The following is a 16,058-nucleotide window of genomic DNA, read 5'->3' on the forward strand; positions in this document are numbered from 1 at the left end:
AATGTTTGGAGTTCTCTCATCATAAGTTACCAAAATACAGTTTGAACATCTACTAAACTGTCAGATAGAACTTGAAAGTTGTAGAAAGTTAGCTCTCGTATGTATCACTTTGGGAATCCATATTTATGTGCCAATTCCCCAAATAGAATAGTGGCTATTTCAAAGAAAGATAGGCATTTACTACAAAAAAAATAGCTGTTTATGAGACAAAATTTGTAGAACAGTCAATTATTACTTGAATCATCACAAGTTTACTGTGTGGGTTCAAGTGTACATTTGAATTGATTTTATTAATAAATTTGCATGTATTTATAACAACATAGTGAATAGACTAAATTTTGTTGAGTACCAAAGGTTAATTCAAGGAAATTATTTAAGTATGTTGATGTTCCATTTTTGTATTGAACAATATAAATTTGATTTAATCACAATCAACAGTAGTAAAAACTTCAATGAAGCCAACCCCAGTAAGTAATGAGAAGAAAAATTGGCACAATCCGTCATCTGTATGATCCCCCTGCAGCTTACGATGACGCAATCAGCTGCAACAGTTCGCTGACATCATCCTTGGAGCCGAGGAAGATCGGGCAACGCTGATGTATCTTAGTGGGCACAACGTCCAGCACCCTCTGTGTGCCGTCAGACGCCAGACCTCCCGCCTGTTCTGTCAGGTAGGCCATGGGAATACCCTCATAGAGCAGGCGTAGCTGCAACATGAACAATTTCATTTTTAGCTCAATAACTAACTTTCCAGACATAAATGTTATAAGCATATCTTAGTCTTACAAATATTTTGATATTATGCAAAGACTAATATTACATAACAGTCTTATTTAAAAATTGAGCAATAAATAAATATTAACTAAAATTTTAATTGATAATGATACATCTAATTAGACATAAATGTTATAAGCATATCTTAGTCTTACAAATATTTTGATATTATGCAAAGACTAATATTACATAACAGTCTTATTTAAAAATTGAGCAATAAATAAATATTAACTAAAATTTTAATTGATAATGATACATCTAATTGAAAATCTATTTTTGTAATGCTGATATACAAGGATAAACTATTAGACCAATGAAACTAGATAAAATTCAAATGTCAGGATTCCCTAGTGATCCCATTACTAACTACAGGGATGCTTGGAGAAATTTCATCATCAAGATAAGGGGACTACAAGATTCTAGACCTGGTGTAATTGAATGAAATGGCTTATTGAAGAATAAGTTTCTCTACACAACTATTGGAGACACCACACCTTCCTGGTAAATCTTAATTACATCCCTCTTGTTGATAAACCTTTGGGAAAGAAAATGATGCAATGGAGTTATAACATCATACAGGTAAGGTCATTCTGCTATGGGGCTGCTAGTACATATAAGGACTGGGTGAGAAGCTCAGGGTCAATTTTGACCTCAGGGGTGGTTGTGGTATCTTACATCCAGGTTCGTGCTCACTTACACTCCTGGGAGCTAACAGCACTTACAGCCTTCACGGAGTGGAGTCAGAATTAGATGTTAGGATTTCTCTAACACACTTTACATTTGACCAAATATATATTTGAGGGTATCTCAAATCCAAGTGAAAAGTCAGATCATACCTCTTTTGGAGATAATGAGTTACTATGCAGTGAGTATAGTATCATGGAATGCATATGCAGTAGCATGGAAATGACTAATTTCACCAAGTGGTCATAGCTTACATCCTATTATCTCAGGGCTTCAAGATAATCCGCGCCAGGGTATGATGCTGCCTAACACTGTTCTCAATAAGTATAGCTACATGGTTAAAATTATAATTGGTTAAGTCCATTTCAACATTTCAGAAAAGACTAATCAAGAAGACAAACCAAAGTGTTTGTTCTGATAATACTTTTGTTAATGAGGAAGAATGCTCATAAGGCTAAATAAAAATAAAATTACCATCAGCTTATACAATTGAAATATGGTTAATACTTCTTAGAGTTTCTCCTTTCTTCAATGAATTTGCTTATTATCAACAAAACAATATTTTTCCAACTTGCTAATCATAATAAAATTTGTTATTAAATTTCTAAACTTTGCAGAAAGTTCACATTTAAAAATATATATTTTATTGGTTTAAGTCAGGTCTGCGAAACCTTCTAGCCACTGAGCTATTTTGGCATGTTTTTGGCTAAATCTCTAGTGTCCTGGCTTACTATTGTCTTTGGCTACAGATAGGCTTCTCGTTCAGCCTTTTCAAAATGCCTAAAAACCCTGTGGTCATCTTAGGACTTATTAATAAATTTATTAGACTAATATTGTTTTGTATGAGAATTCATTCTTATTAATAAACAATTGTAGAGCAAATTGATTTTTTAAATTACAAATTAAAATTATTTCTGTTACTTTTATTCATCTAGGTATTAAGCTAAATGTATTAAAATCTATTTTCAAGTGGAATGATAATATAGTGAACATTTAAACACAGACCACAAAACAAAATAAAATTTTAAATCTCATATTGAATACTGGCGTACAGTAGGCTGTGCTGTACATTAATTCAGTTGCTTTGTCGAGTGTCAAATACATATAGTTGTGTACACCTCACATAGTTATCAGCTACTATTATACCTGTCTATAAAATTCCTGTTTTGTTGAAAAAAATAAATACATATGCATGTAATATAACTATTCCTAATACCTTTCCTTGAGGAGAGTCCTTGGTTGCAGGGTACATAAAGATCCCTCCGTACTTCAGAGTTCGGTGAACATCGGCTACCATAGAGCCGACATAACGAGCAGCATACGGTTTCCCAAACTGAAAGAAGTCAGTATTAAATATTGGGCTTTACTTAAACATTATTAGTGAAATGGAGAACCAACAATACTTTTCAAAATTGTTCCAATTTGGTCAAATCCTTCTGCAAACCCACTTAACATTGAAACAAAACAGTCTCTAGACCTACCGACCCCTTGTGTTCTTACTAGCAACTGAAAATATTTTAAACATTATGCACTTATCACTTTAATTTTTTCAGTGAAAGTTTCTTATTTCTATACACAATCCAAAAGATAAGGGTCATGGACATTTTAAATAAAATTTGCAATTGACCCCAAAATATCTATCTTAACATTACCAAAGATTTCAAGAAACAAAATCTACAGCAATCTTAGGATCATTGTGTTTCTTCTCTTTCAGAAGTAGAAACATAAAAATATGAGCCTTATCTCTAATTCAAAGTTTTTTTAAAGCTCTTCTTTAAGCTGTACTTAATTTGATCATGAACAGATGGTGTAAATTTAACTAATATACGAATATTATGATTAAAATCTCATCATCTCAACTTTCAGGTGCAAGAAACAGTACAAAATTTCCCAAAGCTATAACCTACATTGAAGAAGAAATTTCCTGTTTTGTAGCTGTTGCCATCGAGTATTATTTCCGTTATTGCCATCCAAAGCTGTGGTTTGACTCTACTAAAGGGCGGTGTTTATTTATTTGTTGGATTTTTGTGCTGTTTCTTTTTTTCCATTCAGATGACTGATGTTTTATCTGAAGCTCAAAAATAAACACCAGACTCATTACCTGATTCAATTTTCATGGACCTGTTACCTTCATGTTCCTGGACATGTTTACACCAACTTCTTTTTGTTAATTGGTATAATGTTTATTTAATCATGCACAAATTAACAGCTGGATGTTAAAAAACTTCATTGTTTATCAATCTTTATTTTTGTCTTCTTAAGAATCAAGATCATCAAGAAAAATATTGAGGACACTTCAGTATGAAGTACCTGGTTCAGAGGCATCAATAATTATTCAGCTGTCCTTGCATACAATTTTCTTGAGTAAGATCAGTGTTATCATCAGCATTAGAAATGGAGGGCGCCTTTCTAAATGTAAAAAGCTTTAAGAAAGGTTTAATATTATGTTTAACCATCACAGAAACAGTTATGCCACTTATACAGCACCATTTTTGTATCATCTTTTTGGTAGCATTCCACATGAATTCAAGGTTATCAAACAAAATGCAAAATTTGATGTCAGCACAGTTTTCAAAAGACAAAATTTCAACATTGAGTGAATTGATGCAGCCTGGTATCAGGAAACTGCAGAGTTCAATGGCTGTAACAGACCATAATTCCTGACGGTTTAGCATATTACCAGCAATTCTGACAGTACTTGAATGTTTGTAATACTCGAGAAGCCTTTTATTTCTTCCTTGTAGCTGGGAGAATATCAATCAGATTCTCAGGAGCTGGGTTACAGCATTGCAAGACAAAATCTCGCAGATGTGAAAGATTATTTCCAAAAATGTGTATAAAGCATAACTAGTGAATTATTAATTAATTATTAATAATTTAGGTATCTGTAAGAAATATATCAAGATCTGAAATAGAAATGTGTGTATAGAGCTTTATCTAGAGTATTTCTGTATGAAAACTTCTAACTGGTCATTTGTTGGAAAACAAATACTGGATCAGTCATTCTTGGATCCCATGAAATATTTTATTTCATCATTTTTATTTGCCATAATAATGTACAACATCATAGACAAAGTCATAAATACAGCTCATTATTACAGCAGTGTCAAAATCTTAAAATAATAATTAAGCTTATAAAGCATAACAGTGATTGTAACAGAATTCAAAAAACACAATAATAATTAAAAATCCATATTTTTAATTAAAAAAATTCATTTAAGCTATAAAATGGATTTTTAAACAGCCAGGAATAGAAATTATTTTTCATTCTGTCAAAATAATATGAGCTAATTTGTCTTTCAACAAAATTATAAAGCTTCCGATACAACAACATGACTGTCAAGTCTACTCAAGAGATAAATAACTCGTGACAGTCTTTTATTTAAGTAATCAATGTGTGCTCCCCATGTCAAAGTTTTGTCTATATTAATACCCAAGAACTTTACTATATTTGAGAAACCATCATCCAATGAATCCGAATTGTGCCTAAGATTAAATAACATTCGTTTAGTTTTGTTCTTATTAAGCAATAACCCATTTGCATGACCACATTCAGACTAGTAACATTCTTCTGTAGAGAGCATTCCTTTTGAAAAAATATCAAAATGACTCCAGATAAAACATTTGTATCTGTGACAAAATTATTAAATAGGACATAAAATGAGATGAGTTTTTCTCTTAAAAAAGGAATAGACCCACCTTTGGATCCTTCTTCCTGTCCACGTACTGCTTGATGGCAGGATGCCACTGGAACGAGTATCCTTCGTTGATGCTGTAGATCTTCCCCTTGGCTGGCAGCCTGATGTTGGGGTCTGTCAGAACAAACTCTCCAATAGCCTATGGACAGATTGCTATTATTATTTCTCTACTCTTCAAAAACCTACTTTCAAGGATTACAATTAATATGCAATTAATCACTATGTCTCTGATAAATCATGAATTGCATATTAAAATTTAAAATTTTATAAGAATAAGATTTTCAACAATAAAAATAAAAATGAGAAAGTAGAAACTTTGAAATGGTTGAGCAGAGAAATAATGCACTTTTGAAAATTAAATCCTCATTGAATTTGACATCATTATAGTAGATGGCATGTATATCATTTGCTGATCATCAGCAAAGCCTATCACTCGTGGGGCTAGAAAAATTTCATTTCTGTTTATCTTTCCACATGATATCTCAAAAACAAACTGACTTGAAATTTTTGCATGAAGCTTCATTTATATATTAGAAACAGAAATGTGAATTTATCATGTGGCAAGATATTTCAAGAAAGGTTTCATTTGTATCTTTAGAATTTTCCATGAAACTTCATTTCTACAAATACAGAAAGAAACAAGTTTGTTCTATGATGGTATATGGCTTAGCTTCATTGAAAATTGACTCTCACTTTTGTCTGCCGGATGAATATAAAAATATCTTTTCTGTATGATTTCTGTTGGTCTAGATAGAATTATCTGTCTGTTATAGATTTGAAATTTTACAAGCGACCGCAGCAAAGTCTATTACACGAGTTAGGGTGTGGTGTACCTTGTAGTATTAGGAGCTGAACATTAATCGTGTAAATGTATTTAGTTTTTTCATAATAACAAAAGCAAGACTGTATTTGGGTTATGAAATCATCCTTTTAAATGTAATTATGCAAACTATGTAAAAAATGTTAATATTAAAAACAAGAAAAACTCATTTAAAATTTGCTACTAAGCATTATTTTTTCAAAGCACAAGTGTTGAATTTTTGTAGTGTCACATTAAACATTTTGAATTGAATTTGGTTTCAGCAAAAACATATTTCATGATAATATAGTTTTTAACAGTGCTGCAAGCAATATTCATGTAGAATAGGTTTTTTTTAATATCTCACAAAACAGGTCACCTTTATGTTTGGAAGTGATTTGAGTGCTGATGAGATAAAAGTATATCAGGAATGCCACAAGGTGCAGTACTTGGATTATTATTGTTGTTTTGTTTATTCCAATATAGTGGATTCAAATACACTCAAGTGTGTCTCAGTGTACAATCATTAAACATTGCTAAAGCCTCTGTATCATCACAGGGAGTGATGTTTCACTGACCGGGTCGAGCATGAACCCATTGACGCCAGAGTCCTTGCCGATGGCCAGCACCATCATGGTGGCACTGCCGTAGAGAGCGTAGCCGGCAGCCACCAGCTGGTTACCTGGCTGTAGAGCATCCTTCTCGGATACAGGCTTCGATCCAGCTGGTCTCCTTCATAGAAAACATCCAGGCCAAGTGTAATTACGGTTAGGGTTCATTATTTATCAATTACTTATTTATCAATAGTCACTTAGGCTAAAACATTGGATTTTTATTCAGAGAAAGTATAAATTTAAGCCCTGAAGCACATTCTATAAGTACTTTCCACTTCATACTACATTATGTCTTTTTCCATATCTGTGCTCAGGGATGCTCAGGAGTTAAAATAAAGAGAGTTTAATCAAATTATATTATTCCTGTATGTAAGTGCAGTAAGTGACCACAGTAGATTACCGGTAGATGCTGAAGATGGAGCCAATGGACACCAGACAGTCAATGTTGGAGGATCCATCCAGGGGATCGAAGCAGACAATGTACTTGCCTTGTCTTTCCACTTCTACCTAAACAAGGCAGACAACGTAAGGTCAGTTCTGGTACAATCACAAAAACATTCATTGATTTTTACCCACTCACTAAATTACAACAATCACTAAGCTTATGAATTTTAAATTTGGTAAAATGTTACTCTCATGTTCTACTTGCTTTGTATCCAATAAATACTTTTGTAAAATATTGTGATACTTGTAATAAGTATAATTTTGACTTAAAATGTCCTTAATCAGACATAGTCCTTTCTAATACAAAAAAATATCAAAAATTGTACGTAAATCTTTGTGTTTTTCTTTTAAGTTTGCTCTTTATTTTGTTTCAGTCCTGAACATTTCTATCACCACTCAAAATAAATTGTTAAAAAACTATTTAACAACTACTCGCAAGCCCGAGATTGTTAAGAATTATTGAAGGGTATTTGCTCATTCCCATCTCCCTTATTTCATTTGTCAGTATGAATCTCTTTCATACAAGACAGGAGATCCATCAATACAACACTAGGACGAACGGAATAAGATTGATATATTGTGTCGTGAACTAGACAACGAACAATAACACAATAAATTAGCTCGAAAAAAATGAGAATAAACAAGATTAGACAAGAAATAACAAGACACAATATATAAATAAATTACAGATAAAGTGTAAGAACGAATGTCTTCCCTCATTGTGCAACTCCTAGGCAGATAACTCATGCAGATCGGCGATCTTCCTCTTAGCACTGGTATACTGTCCACAAAAAAGTCAACGATGTCGGCGACGCTATTACCAGGCTGAAGTCGGAAAAATCGTATCGTTTGCTGCGTAGTTGGTGCGATGTTGCTGCCTAGCGAACAGGTCTCTGGAGCGAGTGGCTGAAGGGGTCCTGAAGAGGATCTGGCTCAGCATATCGGGACAGTCGATCTTGCCGTTAAGGATCTTTGACAGCAGTACAACGTCAGCGGAGAATCTGCGATCCGCAAGAGTCAGGAGTCCCAGATCACGAGACACTTCCCCGATGGGAACCTGACGATAGAGAAGACCACTCCTGACACCCACTATTCGAATAAATCTTCTTTGAATAGTCTCTAGTTCATCTATGAGAAACTTTTGTGGGGGTTCCACACTGGAGAGCCATATTCAAGGATTTGGCGTACCAAAGCACAATACAAAGTTTTTAAAAGCCGTGTCACTTAAGCCTTTTGAGAATCGGGAGACAAATCCAAGACAAAGCGCAACAACTACTCGCAAGCCCGAGATTGTTAAGAATTATTTAAGGGTATTTGCTCATTCCATTCCTTATTTCATTTAAAATCTTATTTCTTAGATCTTCTAATACTAAAATGCTCACTCTAACATTTTGAATTTTTAATTGATAACAAAATGCTAACTTTTCATTAAAAAAATAAATTTAGTTTATTTATTGTTCACAAATACAGAATTGTAATTTCTTAATAATTTGGGTTCCAAAAGCTTGCCATGACAGTTTAATGTCCTATCCTGCAAATCTACAAATGTTATTACTTTTTTAAATGTCATTTAACATTAAATTACATAATTTATGATATATAATTTATTGTACTAAGAATATTATAATAAACAAAATTAAACTATGCATTACAAATAAATTGTATAGTAACTAGTATAACAATTGTTCAATCTAAGATGTCATAGAAATAAGAGATAAATACAACTTAATTGAGTTAATTAAGTTGTGACATTAATGAAGATTGACTTAGGAGGTCTCAAATTTATGTCTTAAATTAAGAATATAATTAATCTATGAATAATTCTAATATATACATTGGGTTTGGATATAAAAGCTTGGGCTTTTACAAATTATTTAATACTTAGTTACAGCTAATACAGTAAATAACAATTAAATTTGAAAATGTAGTACAAGCAAAGAATCTATTTTAAAAGTAGAAATTTTACAAATTTAACAATAATAATAAGAGAGAGAGAGAGAGAGAGAGAGAGAGAGAAAGAAAAATTTATAACTATTTCCTGTAACTTTTAACACTCTGTATCATCTCTTGATTGCCTTAGTTTTTAATAAATGAATACTAGACTTATAAATAATTGTGCTAACAAAATCAAGAAGAGAAAACTTCACTTCAGGAGATAGTGGCAATCGTTGAATTTTTAATGACAGTCTTATAAAGCGGTTAAACATAAATGTAATTTCCACTCACAATGATCGCTTGGTCATTCTCCTCACTGACAAGAACACAGGTGGTGAAAGATGCTGACAACATGTTGATGAACAATTCGTTGGACAGAACATCCAACTTCTTGACCTCTTCTCCCTGGACATTAGTGGAGCCTGCGATACCATATCTGCAACCATAGTTACACGTTGATAAATGTCACTATTGACAAAGTATGACGTATTGTTACATAATGTATCAGAAAACACCCATTACGTTGAATTCACCCAAAATGGTAGTTCACCATTTGTTAGAAAATTCGTAAAGGTCTCCTTGAGAAAAATACCTATTTATTAACACCTATTGAAATACACTTGTTAGAAATTTCCATACTTGATATGTCTATTACAGTTTCCAAAAGTAAAAACTATGCTACATTAAGTGGTGGTGGTGCTGTAGACCACAAGTGAAGCGACCTGTAACTACATCAAGGCAATGGTGGGGGGAGGCGCTTCACTCTCAACACTTATATATGGATGATAGTACGTTTCAGCAAGGTGAGGAATGCAGAAAATACAGCTATGTAAAAGAATTTTTTGAAAGACCATAGTTCATAGTTCAGATATAGGCTACATATTTTTAACGCAATCCCAAAACAGAATTTATTGAAGGTATTTTTCATTTTTAATTAAACAAGGTAGGATTTATGCTACACCATGTTTTGTGTAACATGCTTCACTGAGGTTGCATACTATTTCAAATCTATACTCATTTAATTCTTGAGAAGTCCTGTGGACAGATTGGTACACCTTCATATAGAAAACAAATTTTTACATCTCTTCGGCAGACAAAAGAGAAATCTGTTGCTCAGAGCCAAATTCCATAGTTAAGCATGCACCATCATAGAACTCATTCTTGTCTATGTAGTGTCCAGATTAAATCTTTCTTAAGATACGGTATCTTGCAAAATTATACACTCACATTTCCTTCATTTAATTTAGGTTTCATAGCAAAATTAAAGTAATAAAAGCTATGATGACCAGGTAGTATAACAGTATTACAAAGCAACATTGAAATAAAATCTTTTTCACTGACTTTTTACATTGAACTTTCACTCTTTCTTCTTACCCCATGAATACAAATTTCACATGTTAAAATCTCATATGATGGTACTTAGTTTCTTTTAAAATTTCTATACTATGCTAATTTTTTGTTGCCATGATGGATATCCATAAGACTAGTGTAAACACATTCACTAACACTCAGCCAAATCCCATGGAGTGACATGCACCATCTTGAACTCAATGTTGCCTGTAGAAAAATGTAGCATCATGTAAAATTTCAAGCTTATACTTCAATTCTCTTTTGTGTTATCGTGTAGATAGACAGACAGACTGAAATAAAATTTTCCAGCCCCTCGAGTGATAAGCTTTGCTAATACTCAGCCAATAAAAAGTTTTTATCTATTCTCTTCTGATTTTATTTGTCATCTAAACATAGTGAGCCTCCTTTCTAAGCAGTCTGAAGATACTTTTGATGAGAATAATCACATTATAGCAATCATAGGCAACAAAATAACACCAGTTTGTGCATACAATCAGGGATACAGTCCTCTGTATATAAGGGTCCAAAGTTCAATCTCTAAACTAAACCCCATCTATTAAACCCCTAAAGATGGTGTGAACACCTTTTCAAGAATCCTTGTCATTTATTATATAGACAAAGGGAAATAAATTTCTAGTACATCCAAAACTTAATTTATTTTCAAAATCCGATCTTCAAATAGTTGTATACAGGATCTCTAACAAATCTTAGCATGTCAGGATTTGAATTCTATTACATCCACTACTCTATTATGAATTAAAAGAAATACTATCTTCTTTTAAGGAATTATTTATAGTATTGTCTGGTTTTATCTAGAACACTATCATTTAAGTTGACAGAGAGCAGGCAAATAATGATGAGGAGCTAAAGGTCAGAGTTAATGTTTTGAGTTTTAAATTTAAGTACTCGTATAACGTTAAAACAATACTCTATAAATTCATATATAAAGCTCAGGTGTTTTACACGATATGAAATGAAATTAATGAAAAGAAAAATGTCTTTATCTATAGAGACAAAGTTAGGATCTTCCACTTAACATCTAAACACAAATAAATAAAATAAAATATAATCATTCCTATTACAATACTGTAAATGGCTTATAGAACTGAATTAGATTTAATAATTAATTACTTCATGGATCGAACATAAAAATTTGCATTTAAGTCAATCCGTACCTATGGAGGCATTGTAGACATTTGTCCTATAAAAATGTGTTGTCTGTTTTCAGCTATTGCTGTAATTTGGCTGTTTTTTTCTTTCTTCTCAGAGAGACATTTTTCTTTGGACATGTATTGTTCATTATCATAATTATAGTTGATAAGAAATATTTGTAGACTGTTTTCTGGTCAGCTGCTGTGTGTACTTTTATCCAGTCTTCTTTTTCCAATTGAGCCTTAAGCAGTTTTTTGGTTGAACTTCCTGCATTTTTTATGTTTTGGTTTGGTTTACTTTGTGTATATTTAACTATGGAGAAGTGGGCAGTGTGATCAGATATCCCAGCATGAAGTATAGTTAACTTAACATGGTCCCGGTCTAGCTTTGGACAAATAGAGTCTATGGATGTTTTAGATGTGGACGTGTGAGTCAGAGGGAGTGGAAATCTTATGCTGTTGTGGTTGCTTAAGGGTGTTGTATAACATTTGACTGTTCCTATCTTTTTTAGGCCATCAACATTTACATCTCCCGTTATAAGAATTAGATGGTTTTCAGTCTGTATCTTCCAGGCTGTGGTCTATAGTGAACACTTTCCATTAAAAAAGTTGATCATAAATTGGAATAATCCTGGTACTTACTAACTTACAATTATTGTACAGAGAGGCTCTTATATTGGGATTTTCATTTTACGGAGCACCTAGTTCTATTGAAGTAATAATAATAATATATATTAAACCATGAATATTAAAGATGCAGAGGTCATTGATAATATAATAAATATTACAAACAATACAATAAAGACACATATAAATAAGAGACTACAAATATTAACTGAATTCCAAAATTATTGAGATAAAAATTTTATGAGCATATTTCCTAGTCTTTTTATGGTCTTCTCCTTTTAGTTTGTATAATTTAAATTTGGTGCCTTGTAAATATCTTGATTTTTGGTTATTTCAGAAGTTTTCAATGTAAAATAAGGTTTTCCAATTAGTAACTTTTTATACTTTTTTTTTAAACCAAAGTGATACCCTGGAAAGAGGGTCAGAGACTCAGGAACCCCTTCAAGTCTGCAATATTATTTTAAGCCAAGAATATTGATAATCAAGCTTTTGGGTGTCTCAAGGATGTAGGTTGGAGATCCACTCAATTGCAAAAAGTTAAGGGGATGTCTTGCATCTGTATAAAACTATTTTTGTGTACATTATCCATAAAAGGTAATCATGCACTTATGGACATTTGGGAAGGATAGCAGTTTTATGGTGAGATGAGTAAAATTATACATTTGTTTTTTTTGTATTCAGTAGAGCAAATTCCAGTATAATTTAATATGCTCTATAATAGGTATGTGCACTAGCAAGAGATGCATTTTTTGTAAACACTGTACACCACTTAACAAATTAAACAAACATCAAGTTTGACTTATTTAATCTACTTGCAGTATTGTTAAGTTACTAAAGTTGCAATTTCAGTGGTGGTGAGAATTCCTTCCAGAGAAAGGTCACCTCTGGAGGGTTTTTTTAATTCCCTGTCTAATTTACTTTTTATGACTTGGTATTTGCGTCATTAATAAACCAGTAATGGTGAGGCTCAAAGTTGAGGCCATGTAACCTTTAGGTCCAAACAACAAGCTTATCTTATCAGGCTTCAATAGTACAGCTAGAGAGCTTCTGATATCTTATTTATGAGCACCAATCATCCTCTATCTAACAAACAGCTTTAATTGACCACAAATTAAAAATATACATATTTTAGTAATTACTTCAATCATTTTATGGTTATAAGTGTCACATTACTAAACAATATTTTTTGATTTCTTTTAAAACATTTTATTTTTATATGACCCTTTCTAACAATATGCATACAGAATTCTAAATTTACTTTTGGACTGTTTAGAAATAATTATAACTTAACATACTTATAAAATTCAAACATGTAAACCACAAAAAATTAGAAATTATTTATCAATTCCTTGAGTGAATCTGAGAAAACATTGATATCAGAGTATCAGTGACAGTTCAAGGACTTAAAACTCTTAAATATTTATCTTCAAGGTCAAGTGTAGGTTAAATTTAAATTTTAACCAAGCTCACTTCCTTTCTTACATAGGCCCTACAGCAGATCTTTGTTCAAAATGATATTCAACTTAATGTCTTGATAGTGTTATAAAATATTCTATACACTTTAAGTAAGTTGACGCATATTTGTTTGAGATTCTAATTGTTGGTAAATTAAATGTTGTTATGTACGCCTACAGTTTTTTCAAAGTAAGACTTGCTGTAAGGAATGCATTTAAATATGATTGTTGGATAGATTCCAAGAGTAAATATGCTTTGTTCTATTTTAAATTTTCGTCCCGTTATAGTTGAAGTGGACATAAGCGTCGGTACATAATGGATGCTATCAAACAATTAGACTAGTTTCAACAAACCCTGATTGTGATTTAATGGACAAACTACACTAATTACGGAAACGAAATCTCTATTTAAACTTTGAATTATATAAACAACTGTATCGCACTAGTATTCCACATAAAAACCACTTTTCTCTTTATCTAACCGTAACAATAGAACTGTACCAGACTAGTTATGTGAACATCCAGACAGACAAACAGATCACGTACCGTACTAACCATGTTCACTGGTTTTACAGGTTCAGCCACAGCACACGATTTCTCATGGTTTTTTCCATTAATTGAATAAATAAAACCCAACTTTCACCAGTAACGTACTTAACTCCTATTTTAAAGGCATGCGGGTTCTGAATTTATTCATTTGTTATTAGCTTTCGTGCTACTCTGCGATAAGCAGTAACTTATCGTTCATTTGCTCTGATTTAAAAATCCAATAGTACTGTAATATGTTAATAAAATAAACTCATATTTTCATTTAAAATTGCTCAATAATGGCGTTTTAAATGATTAGACGATATGATAGTATTCCTTTTTGTAAAATACTGATGAAAACAAATATGTTAGGTGTAGCCTACAAGTATTTCCAACGGAATCGTCAAATACATAATGTACTCACAGCTTAGCGATACCAGCCTTCCTGACAGCGGAACTGACGGCTTTAACAGCTGTCTGGATGCTGACCAGAAGTTGAGTCAAGTCACCACAGGCTTCCGGGTACTTCTGCTGTTCCGCCAGCACAAACCTCGTCAGCGTCATGCAGTTGGAGTCAAAGCCGGCATTGCTCCCCGCCATCTTGGCCGAGTCCGCGCGGCCGATGAGTGTAGACTGACGGTGAAAGCCGAACTCTTCGTCAACAAATGTGGAGGGGACTCGCTACTCGCTACACTCATTCTCTGTTATTACCGCGCCTTCCACAGTTTCTAGCCGCAGGCGCATGCGTTTACCGATAATATCGTCCAGAAAACGACACGACCCAACTGAATTGGCTACGTCAAAACAAACCCTCGAGACGGGACCGAATTGGCGATGGGGAAACGAACACCTGAAGATTTCATCAGAGCTTCTAAGTAGAAAGTATTGTCACATTTCGGTGACAGCATTTTGGATGTAATAAATGTATTGTAAATGGAAATTTACTGTTAATTACCAATTTGGGATTCATTCCTGTGATGTTCAATGAGGGATTAGTTGTAATCAGAAAAATTAATTTAAACAGTCTCGAATTATATTACTACTTTTTTATTGATTAATTATTCACCTATATATTTTTAAATAAGAATTTTACTCACTAATTACACAACTATTCTTTCAGTTGTTTAAATGTCTTAAACGTGAAAAGAGCATTTCAATTTATTGAAACTTTTAACAAAATGCCTTAGTTTTTTATTCAAGCAACAAACCATGCAGGAGTCATATCCAGTGGCGTAGCGAAGGGTGGGGTTCAGGGGGTCCGGACCCACCCCGAAATGTTAAGACATATTAAAAAATAAAGCATGGAGCAGGAGAAAAAAGGAGATATCATTACTCTTGTCTACAAACATTAAATTGATTGATTTAATTGATTAAGTGACCGTTTTTAAAATATCCTTTTTTATGTCCTTTCGTTTAAATCATAAAGTATCAAACGATACTTTTGGGCTCGGCCTTTAGGATAGTGTAGTGTAATCACGGTATTTCTATAGGGCGCGGTCACGTGACGTCGCAAAGTAACCTGAACCATAACACGGCGGACAGTTTAAATTAGCGACCACTTCGTTCAAATTCGTCTTGAGGACGTAAAATGACTGCTTAGAATTAAGTTACGATGTTGATTTAGGTGTCATTAAACTGCAGACGTATATAATTATCGAAACAAATACAAAAAATCACTTTCGGTCGGAAAATACACTTGAAAAACCTCTACTGATTAGAACTTCAACTAATTTGGACTTCAGTGATTGAGTTAAATGTGGCGTTTTCAACTGAGTTAGGACGAACGATTTTTGTTATCATTAAACTGTACTCGACTACCTATATAATTATCGAGAAAAAAATCACTTCCGGTCGATAAATACCGAAGAAAAGCTCTCTCTATACAGATTCAAGTTTTGACGATTTTGGATTTCACTGGTTGAGTGGTTGAGGTAAAAGTGGTACTTATAATTATGTTAGGACGTTTATTTTAGGTATTAATTCAACGTGGACTAATACCT

At 32.9% G+C, this 16,058-nt stretch overlaps 1 protein-coding gene across 1 annotated transcript; it reads right to left on the reverse strand.

Annotated features, from left to right (window-relative positions):
* Positions 1 to 378: 378 nt before the first annotated feature.
* On the reverse strand, positions 379 to 14,745 carry LOC124366984 (fructose-1,6-bisphosphatase 1-like). Its single transcript, XM_046823631.1, has 7 exons — positions 14,483 to 14,745; positions 9,240 to 9,384; positions 6,970 to 7,076; positions 6,534 to 6,687; positions 5,158 to 5,295; positions 2,675 to 2,791; positions 379 to 707 (listed from the first exon to the last, which is right to left on the reverse strand). The coding sequence occupies exons 1-7, from the start codon at positions 14,656 to 14,658 to the stop codon at positions 525 to 527; spliced, it is 1,020 nt and encodes a 339-aa protein (XP_046679587.1). The 5' UTR covers positions 14,659 to 14,745; the 3' UTR covers positions 379 to 524.
* Positions 14,746 to 16,058: the final 1,313 nt, after the last annotated feature.

The sequence above is a fragment of the Homalodisca vitripennis genome, chromosome 7 (assembly GCF_021130785.1).
Source record: "Homalodisca vitripennis isolate AUS2020 chromosome 7, UT_GWSS_2.1, whole genome shotgun sequence".
NCBI lineage: Eukaryota > Metazoa > Arthropoda > Insecta > Hemiptera > Cicadellidae > Homalodisca > Homalodisca vitripennis.